Below are 27,338 nucleotides of genomic sequence, written 5' to 3'. Positions count from 1 at the left end.
ATGAGTATGAAGGTAAAATTACAATTGACAACACTGACATTAAGACTCTTTCATTGAGCTTTCTACGATCGCGTATGTCTATAATTCCACAAGACCCTATTTTGTTGGATGGTACTCTCCGAGACAATATAGATCCCGGACGAAAACACAAGGAGGAAGAAATATGGAGGGCTTTAGAGGCAGTAAAATTTCAAGAACTTATGAGAATGCTAGACATCAACATCAAAGAATTAAATCTGACGTGTGGGCAAAAGCAGCTGATCTGTCTAGCTAGAGTTTTATTATCAAATAACAAAATATTAGTGCTGGATGAGATAGTAGAAGGCGTCGATTCTGAAACAGAAAAACTAATTTCTGATATTATAAATGCAAATTTTTCTTCATGTATCATCATTAAAATAGCCCACAATTTAAAGTTTGTTATGGACTGCCATAAAATTTTAGTGATGTACAACGGTGAAATTGTTGAATGTGGTGGTCCAAACTCTTTGCTAAAAAATAAGACAGGATTATTTTACAAAATGGTTCTGAATTCTAATATAAGGATGGTCACGTAATTCTGATACATCTACTAAGGCCAAGTTTGAGAATTTTAAAATTGTCGCACAGTTTGTGTAAACATACCGTTAAGTATTTTGATTCTGTTACTACAACTATTTTCTGTCAAAAAAGATCCCCCTTTAAAATGCCAAGAATCCTTTGGGTTCTTTGTTTCTTAATTTATCAAGCTATACATTCAATATAATAATTTTAAACTTTTTATATATGAGTATGTTATATTCCATTTCTTAGTGTGTTATTTTATTACATAGTAATGCATTTATCCGAAGATTATATGGCAGCAATAAAATCAAATCTATTGTGTAAATTGTTATTTTTGGCGATTTTAATGTAGCAAAGTTTTGGAAATGTGTGATGTTCTTCTTAGCAATAAATTAGGAATTTTTATGAGCTCGTGCAGTATAATCATTTAATAATAATCTCAATTATGACAACCCCATTTTAGATCTAGCTACCTGAACTGTAATTCTGTAACAACAGCAACTGATTCTACTACTCCGGAAGATCATCCATCACCGAAGATTAAATTTGGCGTTCGAAATTTGATTTTAGAAAAGCCGATTTAGTCTGTTTCAACAGAATTTGCAAAACTTAAATGTCTACCAGTGTATTCATTAAACCTGCTGGTAATTAATTATCCAATATGGTACAATTGAAACAAAATTAATCTTATCAAACAAAAATATAAATTTTGACTACAGTTTAAGAAAACTAATTATGCAATTGATTTTGAGAATGAATTTTAATGTTGCTCATTTAATATACATACCGAACATCTCAGCTAAATCAGAAACATGTTACTCCATTTTCCCGAAAATTTTGGAATACAATACTGTTATTTACAGTATTACATTGCACCTGTCCAAGCTGATATACGTGGCCTCGCAAAACTGTCGATGACGTCATCACAAAATTTTGTAAAGTCAAAACTCTTTTGAAACATACAAATAGCACGCTTTTAGTTTACTATTACCTACATATCTGTATATGAACTTATAGGAGTTCTCATAAAAAAATAACATTTTCAAAATATAATTTTATTATGATTTATGTGTAACGGATATCTAATTGAAAAGTCATAATAAAAATTGGTCTAAAGAGTTTAGACAGTACTTCCCTCGCTGTTGGAAACTTGACGACTGCATGCTTATTGTGTTTTTTTTTTCTCATTACATTTTGGTAGTGGGAATTTAAAAAAAAATTGCGATGACGTCATCAACATTTTTGCAAGGACACGTATGTCAGTTGGGATAGATGTAGTGTAATACTAAGAATAAGATTATTGTATTCCCAAATTTTCCAGTACTTTCGGAGATTATCTGTCTAATTAAAATTCGGGACGGCAGACAGACGGACAGACGAACAGACGGACAGACGGACAGACGGACAGACGGACAGACGGACAGACAGAAGGAAATGGGAGACCTATTTCTTCGTCTTCTAGGGGCCATGAAAGATCGAGAAAACGTAAAAGTAGAGAGTCGGCCGACGGACTCGATTACAATACTTCCTTTGCTTACGCTCGGGAAGTAAAAATTACTGTTTATGAAACGTAAAACGGGTTGCCTATACAGAAATATTCAGGCACAGTAGAGATGATATCTATGCTGTGATTCAGGCGTGAACAGATAAAATGAATACGCCGTATACTGAAGCCTGAATGAAAATAGCTGGAGCTACGCCGTGAAATGCTAAGCATAGCTGACTGTTTTCCAGCGTGCCGAGCTGTCACTGAAAAAGTACATAGGCCGCTTAACAATGCTCATGAGCCATGATGTACAGAGGAGGTACGAGTAGAACCGACCATGAGGCAGAATTTACCTCAAGAATTTGGAAATATGACACAAACAGAACACACACCTAAAAGTTATTTTAATCATCAGCGAAGCAACAATTTTGCTATAATGTTTTATTTTTGTCAACAATATTGTAATTATAATTATTGTAGATAATAAATCTTATAAAAAATTATATATTATAGAATACCGGACTCCGGGCATCCCTAACGCTAGGGAAACCTGAAATTATTTCAAATCTTTGAAATTCATGACTTCTTCTTAGTGCCACATCTATTCTTACATATATTATAGTAATGTCACATTTTTAATGTTAAAAGTGAAAAAATGGCATTTAGCATAGATAACGAATATAAACTATTAGTTACAACAATAATATGTTGCAAATTTATGCTAAACTGTGAACTGTTTAACATGACATACTTAATGTTGTGGCCTTGCCTTTTCTATAATTTATTTCTAAAATTTAGCGCCTGAATTTTGCCGGTGGCCGTCGCAAAAGCATGCCCGAGGTTCCGGTTCTGTAACGGGCCTCTTCGGGAGGTGAGAAGGGTAACTTAAATGCTACGCGGTTCACCCCGTAGGTAATACGATAAGAGCCATGTGAACAGTGAGTCGATAGTCAGGGAAAGCGCGGTGGAGAGGTCCTTCGACTACGTAATGAAGGTGGACTAGCTGTTTGAGGGTGACCCCAGAATTTGACCTTTTTGGTCCCTGCGATAAGAGGAATAGGTTGACTTAGTTGTTTATAAATATTTTAGTAAATCAAAAGCAGTATGTGCAGGGGCGGCTCTTGACTTGAAAAGTTGATGAGGCAAACACAAAACGCTCCAAAATATAAATAATGCAAGATTACATAAATATTTTCTACTTAGTCAAATAAACAAATTTGTAAACTCATTTAACTGTCCACCAAGAACCAACGTGAAGGTATAAGGAACTCTTGCCAGGAAAGGATGGAAATGACAGGACAAAAGTACAAAAGGAAAGGGAAACGTGGTCAGAAAAAACTAATATAACTTCTAACAAACAACCACAATAGAAAACAACAAAATTAAAATAAACTTTAAAGAAAACATATAGAAAAAAATCAAATACAACATAAAATAAATCTAATTTGATTTATAACAAAAAACCAAACGAAAAAAATATAAAATATAAATACTCTGGATTTATTTTAATTTTTTTTTATAGATCAATTAATGATTCACTCAAATCTGGAACTGGTCGTTTTAATTCCATAACTACATACTGCCATTGTCATTTAACGTTACCGAAATCAAATTATGACAAGCACAAAGCACTAACGCGACACACGCAAACGTAGGCACTTTTAAGACAAAATTCTGTGTCCGAAATTTTGAATCAATTTATACACACACAGATTTATGGTAGAACAATCAACGGCCTACATTGTAATCGCACGTTCTCCGTGCGCAAATATTGTTGTGCATCTCTTTTGCAAGCACGGAAATGAGAGGCTAGCCTCAATTTTGCCTTTTTTCAACTCATGCCGCTTATGAGTGTATTGCAGGTTGCTTGCCTATTAACGACATCATTTCTGGATCTGCTGTAGAGAGAGGCAAGCTTCGAGTCTGCCCCATTCGCGTCACAAAATACATGTTGTATCGAGTGTTGAAGCGCGCTGTTTAATTAAGGGAGCAACGAGTACCTACCGAGATAAAAATAATAATATAATTTTCCTTATTTATTTTTAAAATTTTAGAAAAAAGACACAAATTATTGGCCTAAATGTGTCGGTAAAAAATAATAAAAATCCCAATAAAGCGTAAAATTCATTGGTGAGGCACTGCCTCACCTGCCTCATAGGACAAGCCGCCCCTGAGTATGTGGAATACGTGGGTTATAAGTCACCTTTATATGATTGTACAAGTGGTGCGTGTCAAGGGTCAAACTTGGGACCATTACTGTTTGTAATTTTTATAAATGATTTAAATTCTCGTTTGACGGTGGATAATGATTATCGTATCTATTGTACTGCTGATGATGTAAAAATTTGACGGGTTATAAGACAAAACAGTGATTATTAATATTATTATTATTATTATTATTATTATTAATGATATTATTAAGAAAGAGCGACTTGGCCCTGTAATAGAGTTATAGAGTTAATTTAAGGGCGGGATTTCTGGTCCGCCACATTAAGTCTCTCTTTTATAGTGTGCCGTTTTTACGTCCCGAGCGTAAGCTAAGGAAGTATTGTAATCGAATCCATCGGCCGACTGTCTACTCTTATGTTTTCTCGACCTTTCATGATCCCTAGAATACGAAAAAATAGGTCTCCCGTTTCCTTATGTCTGTGTGTCTATCTGTTTGTCTGTCGGTCTATCTGTCTTTCTCTGTGTGTCTGTCTGTCAACCGTCTGCGCGGATTTTTATTAGAAAGACAATCTTCTAAACTGCAAGACCGATTGTTCTCAAATTTTATATGTAAGTATGTTAAGACTATCATGTAGATGAATAAACGCCAACCAAAAATTGGTTAATCAACCCCTCCAACATTTTGACGACGTCACCTCTAAAATTTACAATAGTAAATTTGTTTTTATTTTTATAAAATAAGATGCTCCTGCACTTGGTGGTATATGAATCTGTGTTTCGTTTCCACCCTAGACGTCCAGAAGAAGATTCAAAATTTAACATTTTGAAATTTAACTTGTAACCTCCAAAAGGAAACGCTCTAAAATCTTGACAAACATTTCAAGGTTTTAGTAATCGTGGTAAATTGTTAATCAAAATTTATTCGTTTATCCCCTTCTAAAAAAATTATGACCTGTCATCTCAAAGTTTTACCGAATAAATCCTGTCTCAAATAGGCAAAATATTATGAGTTTAAGGGCAATTCAGAATCAAACCTGTTAAACTTAAAGTGTGTTAAATTGCAAATTTCCGTAAATCTGAATGGTCGTTTATTTTTTAACAACCTTTAAATTTTAACATGTTTGATTCAGAATTGGCTCTTATACTTACCTGTTGTTTATCAACGCACTCATAGTTTTTAGAAATACTTATATAGAGTGATAAAAAAAATTAATGTATGAGGTAATTTATTGGATTGATTAAATCAAAAGCAAGAATTTGATTACTTATTACTTTAGTTATTAAATAAATAAATAAATAAATAAATAAATAAATAAATAAATAAATAAATAAATAAATAAATAAATAAATAAATAAATAAATAAATAAATAAATAAATAAATAAATAAATAAATAAATAAATAAATAAATAAATAAATAAATAAATAAATAAATTCTTCACGGAAAAGGGGGGGTTTACCTACGTATAAAGAACATTTTACAGGCAACTCATTTTTTGAAGAACACAGTGATTCGTAAAGTCTTGGCGTATTACCAGTTCTTAACTACTACTTATTAACTATACTAACTGTAAACAGATCTGGTGGCACCATTTATTCGAGAAAATGAGCAATTCAGTTTCGGGTGTCGATCTTGGACACCAATTTTTTTAACTACGCTACGATGAATTAAGGTAAGAATTGCATTTTGATATTTTTGATCCAATAAGAACACTGAATTGTGATCACGTGATACTGAGTTATTTTATAATTTTGACGTTCTGGTTGCTTTTTGACATCGATAATACGCTTGTAGCTCAAATTAATAAGTGAAAATTTTTTGACAACTTCACAAAATTAGCAGTGCTGTCAAAGTTGACAATTCAAATTTCAAAAATTAAATTGCAAGTGTTTTAGAAAACATTTATTACAATTTTATTAAAACTTTACATTATTGCAAGTTGTCACTTGAAATATGCAGTTATTGTAAACAATTTTGTTAGCTGTCTCTTTTTGCACCCTCAGAACAAAAAATTTCGCTTGTCACAATAGAATTTTGTGTAGCAGTGCGACCCTGCATATGATCCACAATTTTTTTATAATGTTCCTGGTCCACTTTAAGATAAGATTTTACCCGTTATTTTAATGAGCTGATGTTCACTAATTCCGGCTTTGACGAGATGTGAAACAACTGTCGATCTGGTACTATGGTTCGTTATTTTTCTTCGTGTCTACACCTATTTCTTCTGTAGCACACCTCGTCCACTTGTTAATTTCGTTACGTCCTATGAGTGTATTTTTGTACCAAGCAGAGGAACTGGATTTTTCCAATATAGATTCAGTTAGAAACAGTCTCTCGCAGGTTATGTTCGGGGTTAGAACACGTACGGGACAGATATAAAGATCAGCCTTATTTGTTGTTAACCACTTGCTATCTTCCAAACGAAGATTACCTCCCTGTTTTGTTTTACTAAAAATCGGATTGCATTCAATACGTCCTGTTCTTTTTCCATTGTTGTCTGTTTCATATTTAAAATGTTTAATTAAACAATTCGTTGCCTCTCCACCTCGCCACGCTAATTCATAACACGCTAAAAAAATATTTTTTTTTGCAATCCATCGGTATTTTCTTCTACTTAAATACAATTTCATTAATTCTTCTTCTGTTAGTGCTACTGAACTAACTTTCCTTTTATCAGCTTGTGCCTGCAGTTCTCTACGTTTGGCATCTCGAGCATTTCGGGCTTTTTTGAAACATAAATCCTTGAATGGATTAATAGAAATTTGATATACGTTGAAAAACATTTCCTGGTCAAGTTTTGCAATCACATTCCTCATCGTTTTCACTCAGCTTTCTTTGTAGTCTGATCCATCGACTTTCTTCATGTTACATGCTGCATCCATTACGATATTGCTGATTTCTTCGGGTGTAGTACTTGCTTGTAAAATATAATTCCGTTCAGAACAAAAATTTTCAAACTGACTCCACACAGAAGAATGATTTTCTTGAATTCTGCGGAACACTGCTTACAATACTATCCCCAGTATCTGATAAAGATTTATCACTAAATCGCTTATTCATTATTTCTACCGTTGACAATACGGCGAAAAAATAGGAAAAAACTAAACAGCATCAGTGCCATGGTAACCGCAGTCAAAACCAACTTTGTAATTTCAATTCAATTACAAAAATATCATCATGCAATTCCCCTCTTTCTCGAAAAATTATCAAATAATTTCGAAATGTCACACACTCGTGCTTCCCGAGACATACAAAAAGTACTCGTGCACTACGTGTACTCTTACTTTTAAATGCTGTTTAACATTTCGAAATTTTTTGGTAATTTTTCTCGCAGTTGGGAAATTATGGAAATCGAATTCGAAGTGGGAAGTTTGTGATGTTGCCTGTCACCACGTCTGTCTCAGGTCTGAATAAACGACTAACTAGGTACCTTGCTTCTAACATTTATTCATATAGACATTTACAACTTATATTTATTATTATTATTTAGTAAAATCGATAAAAGGTTGGACAATTTTCAAAATTGCCTTTGCTAAATTTAACACTTACGATATTTAAAGCCATCTATTGAAGGTTAGAACTGTGAACCATTTTATAAAACAGCCCTGTCTTGTCTTGTAACAAAGATTTGGGACTATCATATTCAACAATTTCACCTTTGTCTAATACTAAAACTCTATCGCAGTCCATTACAAATTTTAACTTGTGAGCTATTTTAATGACGGTGCACGACGAAAAATGTTTGTTGATGACAGTAGAGATTAGATTTTCTGTTTCAAAATCGACGTTTTCGATCATCTCATCCAGTACTAAGATTTTGTTATTAGATACCAAAACTCTAGCCAAACAAATCAGTTGTTTCTGACCGCAAGTTAAGTTCATTTCTTTAATGTTCACGTCCAACGTTTCCAAAGATTCTTTTAATTTTACGGTTTCTAAAACATTCCATATCACTTCATCTTTGTATTTTTGTCCCGGATCTATGTTATCTCGAAGAGAACTGTCAAAGAGTATCAGATCTTGTGGTATTACGGAAATACGAGTTCTGAGAAAACTTAACGATAAAGTTTTAATATCAATGCCATCTATGACGATTTTGCCATCAAATTCATATAAGCGGAACAGCGCACTAATTATAGATGATTTTCCAGCACCTGTACGTCCGACGATTCCTATCTTTCCTGGTGATTTAATGGAAAAGTTTATATTTCTGAGCACGCAAGTTTTTGAGTTATCTACTGATAAGGACACATTTTCGTACTCAACATCCGCTCTTTTAGGCCAGTCTTTAATTTCTAAACCCGTTTTTGGTTCGTTTTTCACTGTGGTGTATTCAATGGCACGTTCCACCGAAGTCATTTGCGTTTCTATTTCAACTCCTTTGTACAGTCCAAAATACAGTGTTGTTCCCATGATGAATGCCTGGGAAACTGCAAGTCCAAAGTCTGCTGGTAAAACACCTAAAACATGTTTTCTGTGACTACTGACGCAATAACAACTGTTGATACCTTCGTTGAAAATTGCGAACTGAAAAACGACTATGGTGACGAAAATGGATACACATAGATCTGAAGCGAATACGAAGGCCTTTAAGCAAGCAGCGTGTAAAAATGAGGCAGAATTATAAACATTGTGATATTTTTCAAATTCTTCTTTCAAAACTTTTTCTGCTTGGAAAACTTTGACCGAGACTAATCCTTCCAATGTGGCATTTAAATAACCAACCAATGGACTTTTTGCTGCAAGAATAATTTGTTACAGTTGTCTATATAATGTCAAAATTCTTGTTTTTTACTTGAAGCATCTAATCGTTTAAGCGGTCTTCCAGTTTTTACGTAAATATATCTTAACAGTGCAAAGCTTATGAAAAGTAGGAAAATTGGTATTAACAGTCTCACATTTGTGGAAGCTATAATTACTAGATTTCCAGCACTTTCGAAAATAATCTGCAACACAAATTAAAAGGTAGAGTATAAGCCGATAACTGAATGATTTACCGCTGTTAAATGATGAATAGGAATTGGAATATTTTCATCAATATTAGCCAGATCTTTTGAAAACCTATTGACCATATTTCCTATAAATGTTGTATCAAAAAATCTCATTGAGGCATTGAGAATATTTTTAAGCATCTTATTGTGTAACTTAATTGATACTGATCTACAAAAAACAAACAGTGTCGTTGCTCTGATCATTGTAGTAGCACACAGTACAGTTACTGCTAGAACAAATTTAAATTTCAAAACATTACGTTCTTGTAGTAAAGTTACGTAGTGAGAACTACTTGCACTACTGTTATTTGTTTCCAATATTTCATCTTCCAAGTTAGCCCTAAACTTTTGTTTAATTCACGAATATTTTTTAATTAGCGACTTACCAGTCACGGACTAAATTTTCTTTAACACTCAAAGATAACTGAGTTAGCAGAAAAAAACCGAATATAATTAACAAAAATTTTCCACCACCTAAATTTACAAATTGTTTGTAAATTTGGAAAGATACAGATCCCGTATTTTTGTTTTCGCCATACACTCGCTTCGCCGTTTCTGCGGCAAGCAACGTTTTCTCATCAGAAATTCCATAATCTCCGTTTCCAGGTTCATTATTATTGTAACATATTTTGCCCTTTGAAATACTAATCTGTTCTAAATCATCAACTTTTTGTATACATGTATTTTCATTTGACTCCACGCATCCATTACTTAATTTTAGAACCTTAGTGGCATATGGCATTAAATTTGTATTATGACTGACTAAAAATACGATCTTGTTGCGCAAAAATTTTAATATACAGGTAGTAAAAATAAATCGTGCAACTAGTGGATCCAAACTAGACAAACAATCATCTAATAAATAGATGTCGCTGTTTTTATATATAGCTCTAGCTATATTTATCCTGCTTTGCTGTCCTTTACTCAAGTTAATCCCACGATCAGCCACCACGGTTGAATCTCCGTCTTCTAACAAATCGAAATCATATTGTAGATCACACGCTTTGATCACATCTCGATAACGTTTAGGGTTATACTCGCTTCCAAATATGATATTTTGTTTAATAGTTGAAGGAAATAACCACGGTTCTTGAGGTGCGTACGACATCCTTCCTTCAACAATTAATTCTCCTTTGGATATTTCAATTTCTTTTAAAAGAGTCATTAAGAGAATACTTTTGCCGCTGGTGGCAGCTCCAGTAACTAAAGTTAATCCTTTATCTGTATCAAAACTAACGTCTTCAAAAATTATTCTATTCTCGACAGTGACAGCAACATTTTTCAGTTCAATTCTCGGGTGAAGAGTTTCCAATAATTTTGGTGGTTTCTTTTCTGTTTCCAGTTGTCGAACTAAAGTTTGCATTCTTTTAACAGCACCAATTACTTGTGCGCCCATAAATATTGAATATGGAGCAATCACACTAAAGTTGTAAGATAAGTTTATAAAAGCACCATTAATAAAGTATATAGTTTCTGCTGATAATTGTTGACCAAACCAATTGTACATCATCAGAACTAAACAAAATGTTACATTAGTGACTGATATTCCAGACACTATCGAAGTGAATAAAACAATAACAATTTTAAGGTATAGATTTGTTTCGTCTCTGGAATTAATTGGAACTAGTGCTGGTATTCTAAGGTATATGTATTTTTTTACTTTCTGAGGGTAATTAATTTCTTAGCCACATAATTTTCCCATCCATACAGTTTAGTACTTCTCATATTTAGCAAAATTTCTTGCAGGCTGACAATCCTTTTATCTGTTTTTTTACAACTCGCCTGTTTGAACAAAACTATCCACACTCCAGCTAACACTAAAAATTCACAAACATTTGTTATTACTAGAGCTGTGCGGTCGAAATTTAAACGCTGCGAATTGACCCCCACTCCTGCAGGCCAGAGGCTTGCAACCGACGTTATGTGTCGCGAAGAAAATTACGCCAAAAATAATGTTAACGGTATGTCAGTTGATGATTTTAAAATCCATATCCACGAAATAAGAGTAATAATAATTTTAATAATGTTCAGGTGTCCGTCTCGCTGACAATAAAACTATTTGTGTGAATTATCAAAAATAATCCACAACTGAAAAGCGAGAAGCGAGCAAGGCAAGGCTGTAGCGATCGGCACTGTGGGCCGATAGTGGGGGTAAATAAATTTCGACCGCACAGCTCTAGTTATTACATACGAGTATCATATATAATAGTGAAGGTAGTTTGTCTACATTTAATCCTTACTTTGGAATAAAACGCAGGCATTTTCAAACTTTTTTCAAAATAATTAGAAATGTACAGTCAGTTATACTTTGACCAGAACTCTTGTGCGTAGTCTGCCTTAGGCGTCTATTGACTTCTTGCCGCAGTCGAGATGGTTGGTTTAACATCTGTATAACTTAAGGCAGAGATCGGGGTAAGTAGACAAGTTTCCAACTGTGAGTGGTTAAACCTTCATCAAAATTAGTGGAAGTTAATAGACGCCTGAGGCAGACTCCGCACAAGGGTTCTGGTTAAAGTATAATAAATGCGAGCTCCTCAACATGTCATTGCTTACTATAGGTGGAAGAAAGATCAACGCCCGGAGTTGTACTGCTTTTTGAGCAAAATAATTTAAAAAACCAAATTAAACAGAACTCCCCATTTATTTTTACAAGTTGCTACTGAGTAGCCTCTTATTAGGTTGCCAAACCCACAAAAATTACTAATAATTGAAATTTTGGTAAACAAAAGTTAAACAAATGTATAGGTACGCTTTGTTAGATCACCAATAAAACTGGAATTTTTTATACCTAGCTTGGAAAGTTATTTAACAGACAGAGCAAGATGCGAATAAAGTCTTAATTTTATTCGATGTCTAATAAATTAATGACTAATGAGATATCGAAGAGCGCGCGTATTGGTTCATCTACGAATGTATATATAACATCAAGTACATACCTTGAACTGAAACCAATATACCCACCGCAAAAATTACAATTACTGTCGGAAAACCAATATTTTGATACATATTGCAACACGTTATAATAACTATAATAAATCCACTCCATGCATAACTGAAATTAATAAAAAATTGGTCAAAAGCGTTAATATCTCTAGTTATGAGGCTAGTAATGTTCCCGAAGGATACATCTTGCAGACGACTTCCTGGAAGTTTTAGCAATTTTCTATAAACGAGCGTACAAAATGCAGTGCGAATCTTAATGATAAGGTTTTCTGTGAGAAAGAAAACATTCTCTCTGCAAACCACGTCGGCAATGAGTAACAGTATCAGAAGTGTACTGTACAAATAGATGTTCGTTACATTCAGTTCTTTTCGGCCAGGTACATACAGAAAAACAAGTCTGCTTATTATCATTGGTTGAACGACACTACAACCGTAATACTTAGAAGCTATGATCTACATTAGTCAAACAGAGCAATCCTACTGGAAAGTGATGTGAAACAACATATTTAAACTTAATATGCAGTAGTAAGGTCCAAACATTCTCAAAAGTATTACAAACATCGCATTTGGTCGATGTTTTTGTTGATCCCATTCATGTTCGATTCGATCTCCGAGGCTACATGATTCAAATTCAGGAAGCACCTCGTAAAGGTCGTCTTCTTCTAGTTCGCGTTTAAAGCCTTTTTTAAATATTTCAACTGTGTACCTTTAAAAATAGGTTTAATTCTTTTTTTTTTGTTTTTTCAAACTACCAACCAGAATGTTATTTTTGAAAAGAAACTGGCATCTTTTCTAGGATTGCTGTGTCTTCTTTCTTTTTTCCCGCTGATGTCCATTTTTCAGCTGTTTGTGGGTGCTGATTTTTTTTAATATGTCTAGCTCACAGCAGTCTTGAATTTTTTAACAATTACTTACGATAACTTTTTATTAGTAGTTAGCCTCGTTTAATTCTGTTGCACAGACTACCTTGAATATTTCGTGCATTTGTGCCTTGGGACGATTTTACACTAGCTCGCACCAGTACGGGTTAAAATATAATTTTATAACACTTTAAATTATGTTCACTTGACTTGTAACAGGTGTTGTGGCACTGCAAGTGGAGTTCGACAGTGAGTGCAAAGTGGAGATAATGGTTTGGCGAGGAGGTAGCCGTAAGCCATATATAACTTTTGTATGCGCAATGCGAAGTCGACTCACAATTCTCTTTTTTCGGAGATCAGGGAAGGTTTTACCCGATATTGTAGGATGGATGGCTTGTAGTTTGGTATGACTATGAGTCTATTCTGTATATGCAATTTAGTGTGTACTATACCACTATCGATCGATGTATGGGGATAAGATCACTGTATTTTATTTGATGGTCTGTAAGTGTTGCATGTTCAGGGGACAGTTTGACTGGACGGCAGCATCTGCTTTTACTTTCCTGTTCTTGGTATTCCACGATATGCAGGAATCCAGTCCACGATGTCGTTAATTCACTGAATTTTAGGCTTCTCAAAAGTACATTGTAGATTTTACAAATTAACAAAGTCGACCACTTAAAATGCTGTAAAGCTTGCATTGATGATAGTCAGTGAGTTGAGTTTACAGGAGGAATTTTTTATGGTTTTCAAAAAAAAAGTCAAAAAAATTAAATTTATTGTTTACTTAATATAGGTAACTATTACTGCAATAAAAACTACAGAAGTATCAACGTGTATTTAAATAAACAACAAAATAGTATGTTGTTTTATTAGGAGCGAAAATGAGACTTTTCGTGGCGAATCTGTAGGTTTGACGGCCGAGTACGCGAGGCCGGCAATTATAGATAAAAACAAAAATGCAATTAAAAATAGAAAGAAATAAGGATTTATCTTAGAAAATATCCACACTCAATTGGAAAATAATGATTCAGGATTCAGGTAATCCAAGGAAACCCTTTGCAATTTCAGTTCAAAGGGTTGTTAACCTTGGAAAATAATTTGACAGCATAACATCACTTTTTAATAGTAGTAATAGTGATAAATGATTAAAAAGTATAATTGGCTTTATATTTACCTCAATAAATGATTCAAATATATTTCTTCACGCGTCTAATTAACATAACTGTCAGCATTTACCAGGTACGCGTGATAATCTTGATTTATTGACAGGAGAAAGAAAGGCGGCAAAAAAAGTATTTTTATAGACATGGTATTGAAATGCGTCTTTTACTATGTGTATGATGGCATATAAAGGTCCGTTTTTCTGACGTTTAAAGAAAAATTATTTTTTTTTAATTAAACTATCTGGATCAATATTGGTTTATTAAAAAAAAACTGCATTATTTAAATAAAAAAAAATCTTCTTGTAAACTCAATTTGGGGAAGCACTGTGTTGCGTACTGAGCAACATAAAGTATATTGTATGGAAACATACTTTATACATATAATAATATTAATAATAATAATAAATTTATTACCCAACAGAAATTTTCCATTAACAGGGTAATTACAAGTTAATTAATGTTAAACTAAACTAAGAGTACTAAAATAAAAAAAAACTAAAATACTACTAAAATAATCAAATACAACCGCAGTTAATTAATTAATTTAGAAATTAAGTTAAATTCGACATACAGTGTGCTGGTGTGTAACAATATGGAAATAAATTAACATTCGCTCTTAAGCAATTGAATCAAAATAACCCCTGGCAAAATTAACAATGGAACCAAGGCTATCATTGTATAAGTCACATTTTTGAGAAATTTTATTAAAGTTCTGACACATTACATTAATAGGTGATTTCATACCAAGATTGGTTTTGTAGTGTCTAAGTTTGAACATACTCTTGTCCCGTGTATAAAATGAAGGTACAAAGAACTGAATTAGAAATAAAAGATGTGGACAATCAATTCTATTACGACACAATTTAACTACAAAACATATGCTAGCTATTAACCTTCTACAGTGCAGTGACTGAAACCCGAAACGTTCCAGTAAATATTTTTGATTAGTACCACGACTGGGATAGGTATTATCAGTTCTAAAACATAATAATTTTAAAAACCTCCTTTGAACCTTTTCTAAGTTGATTTTTTGATATATGTAGTATAGGGACCAAATAATGTTAGCATATTCTAATTTGGATCTAACTAACGAAAAATACAGGATTTTTAACACGGGCACACTATGGAAATCTCGGGAGTTACGTACTATAAAACCAAGAGTTCTTAAAGCTGCATTAGTTATGTAACACAAGTGATCAATGAATGACAATTTCTGATCAAAAATTACTCCAAGATCCTTAAATGTGGAACATCTGTGCAGTTGAACGGTGTTAACGCTATAATCAAATATAATTTTATTCTCATTCCTAGTAAAGGAAATCACTTTACATTTTGCTAGATTTAATTTTAGATTATTGTTCTCACTCCATTTGAAAATTTGGTTAATGTCAGATTGAAGTTGTAGGCAGTCCTCCCTACTTGACACAATTCTGAAAATTTTTAAGTCGTCTGCATATAAAAGGCACTGCGAATTGACAAATAAATCAACAACATCATTGATATAAATATTGAATAAAAGTGGCCCCAATATCGATCCTTGAGGCACGCCAGTATTGGCTATGTACTTATCAGACAGGTAACCGCCAAGGGATACGTAGTTAGTTCTATGATTAAGATATGATTTAAAAAAATTTAATAATGTTTCCGAAAAGCCAAGACTTGACATTTTAGAGAGCAATATGTCATGCTGAACACAATCGAACGCTTTTGAGAAGTCAGTGTATATCACATCCACCTGCCTTCTCCTATCTAGCGATTCAGATAGAAATTGCGAGATACAAACCAAGTTTGATATTGTTGATCTATTGGTCATGAAACCATGTTGGGATGTAGTTATTAAATTTTTTATTTTAGGAAACACGCGATTACGAATCACCCTTTCGAACACCTTAGATAAATTTGATGATAACGAAATTGGTCGATAATTTTTTATATTTGACACATCACCATTTTTAAAAATTGGGCAAACTCTTGCATCTTTCCAGCTGTTTGGAAACGTTTCTGAATTTAAAGCTAAATTAAACATGAAACACAAAGGTTTAACAAGCGCTATAGCACAATCTTTAACAATAAAAGAAGGAATCTGATCAAACCCTGACACACAATTAGGTTTAAATCTCCTCATAGCACTATAAATTTCCTCTTCACTTAAATTAGAAATGGTAATCAATGGAGGAGAATTATGAGATAGTGTATCGTTATCCTTTTTTAGACCAGTATTACCCTTGTAAATGTCAGAAAAAGAATTTTCAAAACCATCAACAATTTTTTGAGGTGTATTAAACTCCTGGTTTTCATCGAAAACTGTACCTGGGACAGCCGTTCTACCTTTTTTGTTTTTAATAAAGCACCAAAAATAATTCGGATCAGATAGAACAGAATTTTCAACCTTCGTTAAATATATATAATTTATAATCACGATTAATTATTTGTTTAACATATCTCCTTTGATCAGAGTATGCCATGTAACACTCAAAAGAGCGACATTTCTTAAACTTTTTATAAAAACAGAGTATTTTTGGTTTTAATGTGATAAGTGATAACGTAATTCGCGGGAGTACCAAGATGGAAACTTCAATTTACCAAATCTAACCAATGGAACATATTTATCAAATAAATCATAAATATGTTTGTAAAATTCATCACAAGCTGAGTTAATGTCAGTACAGTTTACAAGAAAAGACCAGTCAATGTTAAGTATTGCATCATATAATTCTATAAGATTCGCTTTTTTAAAGTTATACTGTTTAAGTGTCGAACATGCAGAAAAGTTTGACACTTTTTCTATATTTAACTGATATTCTACGCTTAATGATGGATGGTGAGGGTCCTCTGGCACCAAAGGGCTAAAGTCACGATAAACTGCACAATTTATTTCACTATGAATCACAAGGTCCAGAATTCTATCATTACTGTTCACTATCGTGTTAGCTTGTTTAAGATTGGTGTAAGCCATTAAATTTCGTATAATTGTACTTTTTCTACCTCTGCAATCCTTCACCAAGTTGGGAACATTAAAATCACCAACGATAATAACAGTGCCATTTAAGTTAATGAGATAATGCTCAAAAGAATCACAAAACATTTCAAAATCTTCAACGGAAATATCAGGTGGAATGTACACACAAAAAATAAATAACGAAGTCCTACTCAGAATAATTTTACAACCTACCAAATCAACAAGAGAAACAGAAAGGGTAACAGTACTTAAATCTAGTATATGCGATTTAAGTTCATTATTAATAGCAATGAGTGTTCCCCCGCCTTTAATACGACCAGTATCTACATTTCTATCATCCCTAAATACCGTATAATTATTGGAAAAAATTTCAGATGAACTTACACTAGAATTCAACCATGTTTCAGATAAACACACAACATTATATTCCAATTGACTACAGCTAGCATATACTTCATCAACTTTTGTGCATAACCCTCGAACATTTTGATAGTAAAGGTAAAGTTTTGAGTAACTGTTGGGCTCTGTTAATTTAAATTACTATTATTAGAAAAAGGTAAGTTATTGCGATCGCCTGATGATGCAAAAACAATCTGTGGAATGTTGCGAATATATTTAATAGTAACATTATCACCCTTAGCTTTACGAATGACGTTAGGTGAAGTTCTCGTCAGTATGTGTGGACTTAAAAGGCTGCGTAGTCCAGTTTAGGCCGTATAAGTAATCTAAATATCTATAGAATAACTTGCTCATCGCACCCTCCATGAATGATGTTCGATGACCTTCAAGATGTCAAAACGTTGTAGGCATTCTGTTTTAAGTAGAGTAATGTGTGCTTCAAAGGTTATTTTTTTTATTGTATAGTTTTATTTCCTGCAATTTACAATGATGTAAAATATGCAAAGAAGTTTGAAGGGCTGCGAATTTTTTAATTAACATCTTGATTGTGGACTTTTCTTTTCTTTTGTCAGCAATGGATACAACGCAGTTCTGCTTCGGTGATTCCAATACTACCGAACCGAAATTTTCCAGGGGTTTACTGTAAACAAAACATTTTGTAGGTATTTTGCAAATCTTTATGTATACATTCGAAGAGTTTATGGGTATATACCCAAAGAATTTTGTTATGTGACGGAAAAGCATACAATGATATTTATTTAGCCTTGTGTGGCAACATTCAACTCCTTGAAATTCATGAAATCTTCGTAGTGACGCATTTAGTACTATATTATCAAAAGTGATGTAACATTTTTAAGGCTACACTTGATAAATTGGCATGTGGCATAAATAAGGAACATAAACTATTCCATTCAACAATGTTATATTGCAAATTTATGCTAAACTGTATACACTTTTAACGTAACCCACTAGATTTATGCCCCTAACTCTGTCACTTATGTAAATATACAATAATAAGTGACTTACGTTTAAAGATTTTATTACATCATGAGTCATGATATCTCAAAACAAATTACTTACACACTACTTTAAATTTTAAAATTAAACAAAAAACTAACTTATCAGTTTATCACAAATAACAATTAAACGTTGGTAATTTGTCCAGTAGGCTGACAGGAATTTATGTGCGGTTTCTTCAAATAGGTGCTTTTAATAAGTATTAAGTCGTATATTTAGAGAGTTAGCCCTATGAAAAAATTAATCCTCGGAGATCCAAATATAATTGTCACCAATGCTTGTTTTTATTTTTCCCGAGCGTAAGCGACCTGGGCCTTGGAGAACCAGAATGTCTCCATTCCATGGACTGCTGCTTTGTGTCTGGATGGTAGAAATATAGCCAGGTTTCATCCATGGTAATAACACGGTTTAAAAAGTTAGGGTCCTCATCAAAAAAGGACACACAAAGAGAGCTAAGTTTCCACTCTTGGTCGCTTTTGATCAGAATTCAAGCATTTTGCCGAAATTTTTTTCATGTTCATTTCGGCGTGATTGATGTGATGCACACGTTCGCAGAAAATCTTTAGTGTCTTAGATATCTGTTTTATGGAAATTCGACGATCTGACAAAATCCTATCGTTCACTGCGTCAACATTTTCACCAAAATCGGTGTTCCTGGTCTATCGTCAATTTGAACCGAAACTTTTCCCCTTTTGAAAGAAGCAACCCAATTTTTGACAGTGGCGGAAGAAGGACAAACTTCACCAAGTGTTTTAGACATATCATCGTAAATTTCTTTACCCGTTAACCACTTTAAACACAAGTACTTAATAGTCTATCTATATTCAACTTTACTGATTTCTACATTTTCACTACATATGGCTTTTTCAAAATTCTTGTGCACAGGAATGCTTGAACTTTTCGAAGTCAAATTTGACAGTGACATTTCTAATAAGTTGTTGACTGTTACCATGGTAATAAAAAATTGTTTTGTACAGTGGAAAGAACTTAGGCTGACAATTTATCAAATTACCCTCGTATGACGTGCGTACTGTGGGCGCACTGTTTTAGACGGGGTACTGTTGCCACGCTCCGACACTACGTCAATTTTTATTAGGTATAAAATTTTTTAAACGTCCTAACCCCCTAGTTAAGACGGCCCTGCCCAAGATCACAGTTTTTTCCGTTACAGAAGATGCCTACTGAGGCAAGAAGATGAGTTTTCCTTTACATTTCTAGATTTAATCTAAACTGTGGGATTTTGTATTGCCGTTGACCTTGTTGACGATGTAGATAAGAACACACTCTTCAGAATAGCTATGATGATGACCAACGTTCTGAAAGGACATGCTACATGAAGAAGGAGATTTGCGGTCACCTACATGACTGTGACCGCAAATGTCGTTGAGAATATTGGAGTTGCAGAGATTTATGACACATCGCATGATTTAACTTTTGCAACTGCTATTACTTCGATTCGTATAAGTGTCACACCTAGAAAAATCATCGTATCTTCTTCAAAGCGCAAAATTTTAATAAATGTGATTTTTTTTCACATTAATGAAAAGTTACGTTTCCAGTGTTTCTTATTCATGCTAAATTTTATCAGCAGTTGATGATAGTTTTATTATTGTTTTGCATTAATTTGAGTACATGAACAATTGATGCTGTCGTTATTGGTAGCGTGTTTTAAAAACACGTCGTCCATGCCAATCATGCCAACGTGTTTTAAAAGTCAGTTTATAATTGAGTATTCCGTTACAAATAAGGTAGTTTAAGAGGTGACCAAAAAAAATTAATTTAATTTTTGGTTTTCAAAATAAAATGTCGCAATTTTTCAATCGACTCAACAAGCGCTAGCTCCAGACTATAATTTATTCAGTATTTCCAGAGCTAGATTAAATGGAGGGAAGGCCTCCAATCGATTGTAAAGGTGCCGACTATGACTGACTCTGGGTCCCTTAACCAAGAGACGTTTCGTTGTTATGATTCATTTTGGAAATGCCAAGATCGAACTGGCGGGCACCAAGTCTACAAAGTATAAGTTGCACAGTATTGATTTTCTATGTAAAAGCGATTCTGCCCATAAAATATAAGAACACAAAAACATTATTGATAAGATAATAATTTATTCACATTAATAAAATCAAAATATCAAAAATTAAGTTTGACCTTTAACAAAAAAAATGAAACAACTCATACAGTTTTATATATGTACCACGTGTTTCTTTTATTTGATACAACCCCTGTAATTTTTTTATTTAAAAAAATAAACATACCGTTCTTTGACTAAATTTGTATCATTTTAAAAGATCACCTATGTGAATAAATGACATATATGTCAATTTTTCAAGCTACTAGATTGTCATCAATTAATATGAAGTGTTCGTGTATTTTATTTAATAACTTTTTAAGCATTGAATTTAAAAATATTGGTTGCCTTTGATTTTTAGAAAAAATCAGTCTTTCCATTTATGAAAAAATATATCTAGTGTTCCATAAAAAAATAAAGTTGATGTCATTTCCGGTTCTACCGGAAGTGATAATATAAATGTGAGATTGCCATCACATAGATCTTTTAAAATTATACATTTTTTCAAAGAACTACAGGTTTATCTTTAAGAATAAAAAAGTTACAGTGGTTGTATCAAATAAAAGAAACACCCTGTATAAGTGTATATTTGTATAAATAAATAGTATAAGAGTAATTAAATTAATTAAATTTGTTGAAATTATCCCTCGATACCCATGGTGGAATTTAAAACCATTTTATAGAATAATCCATTCTTATTTTCTAATAAAGAATCAGGACTACCACATTCGACGATCTCACCATTGTCTATCACTAAAATTGTTTTGCAGTCCATAACAAACTTTAATTTGTGTGCTATTTTGATAATCGTACATGAAGCAAAATTTTTGTCGATTATATCAGATATTAAGTCTGCAGTTTCAGAATCTACGTTCTCAATCAACTCATCTAGCACTAAGATCTTATTGTTGGATAACAAGACTCTGGTTAAAGAGATCAGTTGTCTTTGACCACAAGTTAATTTAAATTCGTTAATATGTAAATGTAGCATATTCAGCAATGTTTTAAATTTTACTGTCTCTAAAACGCTCCATATCTCTTCATCACTGTGTTTTCGCTCGGGATCTATATTATCTCGAAGGGTGCCATCAAATAAAATGGGATCTTGTGGAATTACAGAAATACACGACCTTAGAAAACTTAACGATAAAGTTTTAATATCAATGCCGTCTATTGTAATTTTGCCCTCGTATCCATATAAACGAAACAAAGCAGCAACGACAGATGATTTTCCACTACCCGTACGTCCAACAAGTCCAATCTTTTCCTTTGGCGTAACAAAAAAATTTAGATTTTTTAGCAAATAGGTATTCGATTTATCCACTGAAACGAATACATTTTCGTATTTAATTTCGCCTTCTTTAGGCCAGTTTTTTATTTGTAAACCCGTTTTTGCCTCAGTTTCAATTGCAGTGTATTCAATGGCACGTTCCACAGAAGTCATTTGAGTTTCTATTTCAGTTTCTTTAGACACTGCGTAATAGAACACAGTTCCCATTACTAGTGCTTGGGAAACTACAAGTCCAAAGTCTGCAGGTAAAACGCCTGAAATGTAAAATTTCAGTTAGTACCTATAGGCTAAATAGTTAACGTACCTCCGTTAAAAACTGCAAACCAAACAATAACTACTGTGACAAACATCGCTACACATAAGTCTATTGCAAACACAAAAGCCTTTGTACAAGCGAAATATGAAAACGACGCAGAATTGTAAAGATTATGGTGTTTTTCAAATTCCTCCTTCAAGATATTTTCTGCACCGAAAACTTTTATTGATAGCAGTCCTTCCATAGTAGCATTTAAGTAACCAATCACTGGACTTTTTGCTAGAAGAATAAACATGGCCTAACACTTTACGTAAAAGAAACCGATTTGTTCTCACTTGAAGCATCCATTCGTTTTAATGCCCTCCCACTCTTTAAATAAACATATCTCAAGAACGCAAAACTTGTAAAGAGGAGTGAAGTTGGTATTAGGAATGTTATGCTTGTGGAAGCTATCATTACCACGTTTCCAGCAGTTTCAAAAACGATCTGTAATGTAAATTCAGTGACAATTTGTGCAAATTTAAAATTTGAAAATTTTACAGCGGTTAAATGATGGAGAGGAAGCGGGATACATTCATCAACAGCAACCAAGTCTTTTGAAAATCTGTTGACTATGTTCCCAATGAACGTACTATCAAAAAACACCAGAGATACATTGAGGATATTTTTCAGCATTTTGTTATGCAATTTAATCGAAACTTTTTTACAGAAGAAAAAAAGTGATGCCGCTCTGATTAGCGTAGTAAGAGATATTGCAGCTACCGCAAAAGCGAATTTAAAGGTAAACTCATTACGTTCTCGTATCAAAGTGGAATTATTCAAACCACTGTTGTTGATTTCTGAAATTGTGTTCTCTAGGTTAGCCCTAAAAATTATATAAAATAATAGAAAGTGACTTATTTACACTAATAAGTTACCAGTTGCGAACTAGATTGTCCTTGTAACTAACTGACAACTGAGTTAAGAAAAAAAAGCAAAATATTGCTAATAGAAACACGCTGCCACCCATATTTACACATTTTTGATATGCCTTAAAACATACTCCTCCCACAATTTTATTTTCTCCATAAATTTTATTTGATTTTTTTTCAGAAATTAATTTTTCTTCGTCAGAAATTTCTTCGTCTTTAGTTTCACTTTCTTCTTTGTGCACATTTGCTTTTGAAATAGTTACAACTAGGTCATCAATTTGTGCAGGGTAGTCATTTTTTACGAACTCTAGGTGTCCTTCAGATAACTTTAGAACTTTATTGGCGTATGGTATTAAATTTTTATTATGACTGACTAAAAGTACGATTTTGTTGTGCAGAAATTTTAGAATGCAATTTGTGAAAATAAAACGTTCTACTGGTGGATCTAGACTAGATAAACAGTCATCGAGTAAATAAATGTCGCTTTCTTTATATATAGCTCTAGCTAGTTTTATCCGACTTTGTTGTCCTTTACTCAAATTAATTCCACGATCTGCCACCACGGTGGAATCTCCCTTTTCCAATAAATCAAAATCATATTGCAAATCACATGCCTTTATCACATCTTGATAACGTTTGTGCTCATATTTACTTCCAAATATTATGTTTTGTCTAATCGTTGAAGGAAACAACCACGATTCTTGACAAGCATATGATATTATTCCTTCGACAACTAAATCACCTTTAGACACTTCAAATTCTTTTAAAAGAGTCACTAACAAAAAACTTTTTCCACTACCGGCGACTCCTGTAACTAAAGTTAATCCTTTGTCCATGGTGCAGCTGACGTTGTTCAAGATTATTTTATCGCCTACACTAACTGTAACATCCTTCAGTCTAATCCTGGGGTAATTTTTTTCGCAGCATTTAATTGATTCACTTTGAACTTCCAGTTGTTCCACTAAGGTTTGCGTTCTTTTAATGGCAACAATTACTTGTGAGAAAGAAAAAGTTGCGTATGGAAAACAAATACTGAGAGTAAAAGATAAATTTCCGAAGATACCAATTATAAAGAATATAGTTTCTGTCGATAGTTGCAGATCGAACCAAACATACATCGTCAGTACTAGAAAAAATGTTACATTTACGACTATTATTCCCAATACAATCGAACCGAATAAAGTAATAATAACTTTAAAATAGAAATTGATTTCCTCCCTGCAAGTTGAACAAAGATATTACAAAGATGCATATGTAGAGACAAAATTCTTACTTTCTGATAGCAGTTATTTTCTTTTCGGCATACTGCTCCCAAACGTACATCTTAGTGCTTCTCATATTGGATAAGATTTCTTGGAGGTAGGCAATTCTTTTGTCCGTTTTAGCACAACTTGCGTTCTTTAAGAAAGCTACCCATAATCCAAATAGTACTAAAATTTAAAATTTATTTAAACTTTCGTCAGGGGTTAAAAGGTTACACTGAAATACATTAAAAATAAAGTAACTACGTGGTGTTAAGTAGGAATAGCGTGTTACCACATTTTAGTCATTGTACTTTTAATCTGTTTTAGTGTAAATTTAGGTAGATTTTAATCCCTGAAGAAGGTTTAAATAACGTCGGCCAACAAAAGCTAAAAGTTGGAACAAATTCCACATGTCCAAGAACTCGTGAATTTGCTATACCGCATATCTGGAAAATGGCGGATTCACTCTTCAGTACGTTATATACAGGGGTTTCGGGAGTCCCAAAAAAATAATAGAAAAATTCTTTATGATGTAGATTACGAAAAAAAAGTAATTTTATAAAAGTAAAATTGGCAACTCAGCATATCCCTAATGCGTGAATACCTCCGGCTTACTTTCTGGTTTCTTAGTAACGATGGTGACTGAAATCCACATTTGCTTTATATCAAGCAAACATTGTTGTCAAATGGAATCTTCTCAAACTATTACAAAAACAACACAGCCATATCTTTGTGCATTCTAGCTGAAATGGTAATTAAACATGGTCATGGATGAGAAAAATATTAACTAAAATTTTTATTACTATTTAGTTATTGTGATAATGAGTGAGTTGTTTAGTTGTTAAACGTAGCAAAAGAATCAATTTTAAAATCATTATAACTCCACTAAAATGTGAGAAGGATTTTTTTACTATTTTTCCCAGACTCACCAGTAGATTGTTAAGAGCGTAGCGCAGAGTTAATCCGCCATTTTCCAGACACCCGGTATATAATACGTATATTATACATATAATGTTTTAATCAATTTTTGACGTTTTATTATTCATTTTGACAAATCATACAGATCCCATAGTGGGAAGCACGAAGTTTTTTGAAATTTCCCATAGTATCAGATGTGTAATGTCAATTAACAAAATTATTAGGAAGTTATATGTCACAACAACATTACAATTTTTAATTCAATATGTTAGACTGGCTTCAAAATCCAAAATTAATAAGAGAAAACCAAACATTAACAAGCATGTCATACACTTCCCCACAATATGAAATTTTTGCATTATTTCACATTTCTAAAAGCTTACGTAGAAACAAAATTGACGAATGGATAAAACAAACATTTATTATGTTCATTGTCAAATTTTTAAATAAATTTAAATAAATTCAACGAATACAAAAAAGTTTGATAAATACGAAAGGCGTTAATTTTGTGGAGGAGTATATAAATCAAAATGATAAAACTCTATCTCACAACATAAATCTACAAACCTTGAACTGGAATCAGTATGGCCACCATAATAATGACAACTACCGCTGGAAAACCAATAACTTGATACATATTCCAACATGTTACGATAGTTATCACCAATCCGCTCCATCCGTAGCTGAAATTAATAAAAAACTGATCAAAAGCATTAATATCTCTAGTAATAAGATTAGTAATGTTCCCAAATGAAACGCGATGCAAACGACTTGCTGGAAGTTTGAGCAACTTTCTATAAATGAAGGTACAAACTGCAGTGCGAAACTTGATTATCAGATTTTCACAAAGAAAGAAATAATTCTGTCTGCAGACTACTTCAGCAAACAGTGGTAAAATTAGTAGCGCACTGTACAAATAAATGTCCGATCTATGTAATTCTTTTCGATTAGGAGCAAGAAAAAAGACGAGTTTACTAATAATCATGGGTTGGACTACACTAAAATAGAAAACATTATCTAACATCGTTTTATCTAGGGAGCAAATTACTACCGGAATATTATGTGGATGACCATATTTAGGCTTAGTATGCAATAATACGGTCCAAATATTTTCCAGAACACCCAAAACATTCCGTTTTGCCGATGTTTGCACTGCTCCCATACATGTTCCACACGGTCTCCAAGACTACGCGATTCGAATTCGGGAAGAACTTCATAGAGATCTTCTTCTTCTAGTTCACGCTTGAAGCCTCTCTTAAATAAATCAGTGGTATACCTACAAATAAAGTTTAAACGAATACATAGATACATAATTACCAACCAGAATGTTAGTTTGGAAAAAATGTTAGCATTTTGTCTAGGATTAGTACGTCTTCTTCTTTTCTTTTCGATATCCATTTTTCTTATCCACGTTTTTCTACTGCTGTATTATATTTAATGAAAATACATATGTACTTGACAATTCAGTTAATGTGGAATATTTTAGCAATTATGATAATGTTTTACTTGTATTTGGTCCCATTATAAATTTATTTTACATAAAACCTTGAATATTTTTGTAACAAAATGCTATAATTATAACAGAGTTTTTACTTAAGGGTATGTTTCAAGTTAGCCATTTGCACGAACGCAAGTCACTGCTGACACAACTTTACGGCACCGAGTTGCGTCTTCGTTGCGTCAACGATTATTTTCCGCTGCAATTTATGGCACCGAACTGTGGCAAGTGGTTGCGGTACTTCGCTTAATTAACTCGGGAAATGGCGGTCGCTCTCCTTGCATTAATGGAAATTTTGAATTTGAAATTGTACGGTAACTATTGGCGCAAGAGTAATTTGAAATTGACATCTTAATCTTCCAGCAGGTCGTTTACGTTACACATCACTTGAAAGTATGACTAGTTTCATTTCTAGAACTATCAACGCATTCGTTCAGTTTTTTTTGGGCTTCAGGGATGAACATGGAGTAGACGTGTCGTAATTATTACAACATTTTGGAACAAGTATCAAAATATCGGTTTTGCACTAGCAATTGTAATATCTGTAGTGGTGATATTAATTCCCCTACAAGAAACTCAGTGGACACAGTCTTGTACATCTACAGAATAAAGAATG

The 27,338-nt window shown here is 33.1% G+C and overlaps 3 protein-coding genes across 4 annotated transcripts in view; 1 reads left to right on the top strand and 2 right to left on the bottom strand.

The window, feature by feature from the left end:
• Positions 1 to 7,729: 7,729 nt before the first annotated feature.
• On the bottom strand, positions 7,730 to 13,240 carry LOC135137520 (ATP-binding cassette sub-family C member 4-like). Of its 2 annotated transcripts, XM_064067205.1 has the most exons (10): positions 13,048 to 13,240; positions 12,889 to 12,988; positions 12,614 to 12,838; positions 12,126 to 12,556; positions 10,850 to 11,006; positions 9,576 to 10,796; positions 9,196 to 9,529; positions 8,994 to 9,144; positions 8,707 to 8,937; positions 7,730 to 8,658 (listed from the first exon to the last, which is right to left on the bottom strand). In XM_064067205.1, exons 2-10 carry the CDS (start codon positions 12,966 to 12,968, stop codon positions 7,763 to 7,765), a joined length of 3,726 nt encoding a protein of 1,241 aa, XP_063923275.1. In that variant the 5' UTR covers positions 12,969 to 12,988; positions 13,048 to 13,240; the 3' UTR covers positions 7,730 to 7,762. The 2 variants fall into 2 exon arrangements, with proteins under 2 accessions (XP_063923275.1, XP_063923274.1); XM_064067204.1 differs by having other exon boundaries at positions 12,889 to 13,240.
• LOC135137297 (uncharacterized) overlaps positions 13,107 to 27,338 on the top strand; it is a 34,763-nt gene continuing 20,531 nt past the window's right edge. Inside the window, exons 1-2 of the mRNA XM_064066919.1 lie at positions 13,107 to 13,152; positions 13,212 to 13,283. Of these exons, the coding sequence (XP_063922989.1) occupies positions 13,262 to 13,283 (22 nt within the window). The 5' untranslated portion in view covers positions 13,107 to 13,152; positions 13,212 to 13,261. The remainder of the gene's footprint in view (positions 13,153 to 13,211; positions 13,284 to 27,338) is intronic.
• LOC135137705 (ATP-binding cassette sub-family C member 4-like) lies at positions 21,245 to 25,929 on the bottom strand. Its single transcript, XM_064067423.1, has 7 exons — positions 25,792 to 25,929; positions 24,336 to 24,492; positions 23,069 to 24,280; positions 22,692 to 23,016; positions 22,487 to 22,637; positions 22,200 to 22,430; positions 21,245 to 22,149 (listed from the first exon to the last, which is right to left on the bottom strand). The coding sequence occupies exons 1-7, from the start codon at positions 25,859 to 25,861 to the stop codon at positions 21,245 to 21,247; spliced, it is 3,051 nt and encodes a 1,016-aa protein (XP_063923493.1). The 5' UTR covers positions 25,862 to 25,929.

The sequence above is a fragment of the Zophobas morio genome, unplaced genomic scaffold, assembly GCF_036711695.1.
Source record: "Zophobas morio isolate AGI-343-1 ecotype UQ-CSIRO unplaced genomic scaffold, CSIRO_AGI_Zmor_V1 ptg000029l, whole genome shotgun sequence".
NCBI classification, from domain to species: Eukaryota; Metazoa; Arthropoda; class Insecta; order Coleoptera; family Tenebrionidae; genus Zophobas; species Zophobas morio.
This window is presented reverse-complemented; position numbering and strand designations above follow the sequence as displayed.

Excerpts from the sequence above, each read along its gene's own strand:
- LOC135137520 (XM_064067204.1), bottom strand. The coding sequence starts at position 12,968 with ATGGACATCAGCGGGAAAAAAGAAAGAAGACACAGCAATCCTAGAAAA. Across the intron at positions 11,007-12,125 it reads TATATTGGTTTCAGTTCAAG|TGTTAGCTGGAGTGTGGATA; the intron begins GTATGTACTTGA and ends GTGAATTTTTAG. Across the intron at positions 8,938-8,993 it reads TAAACGATTAGATGCTTCAA|CAAAAAGTCCATTGGTTGGT; the intron begins GTAAAAAACAAG and ends TTATTCTTGCAG.
- LOC135137705 (XM_064067423.1), bottom strand. The coding sequence starts at position 25,861 with ATGTATCAAGTTATTGGTTTTCCAGCGGTAGTTGTCATTATTATGGTG. Across the intron at positions 24,281-24,335 it reads AAAATAACTGCTATCAGAAA|GGAGGAAATCAATTTCTATT; the intron begins GTAAGAATTTTG and ends TTCAACTTGCAG. Across the intron at positions 22,150-22,199 it reads GTTTGCAGTTTTTAACGGAG|GCGTTTTACCTGCAGACTTT; the intron begins GTACGTTAACTA and ends TTTACATTTCAG.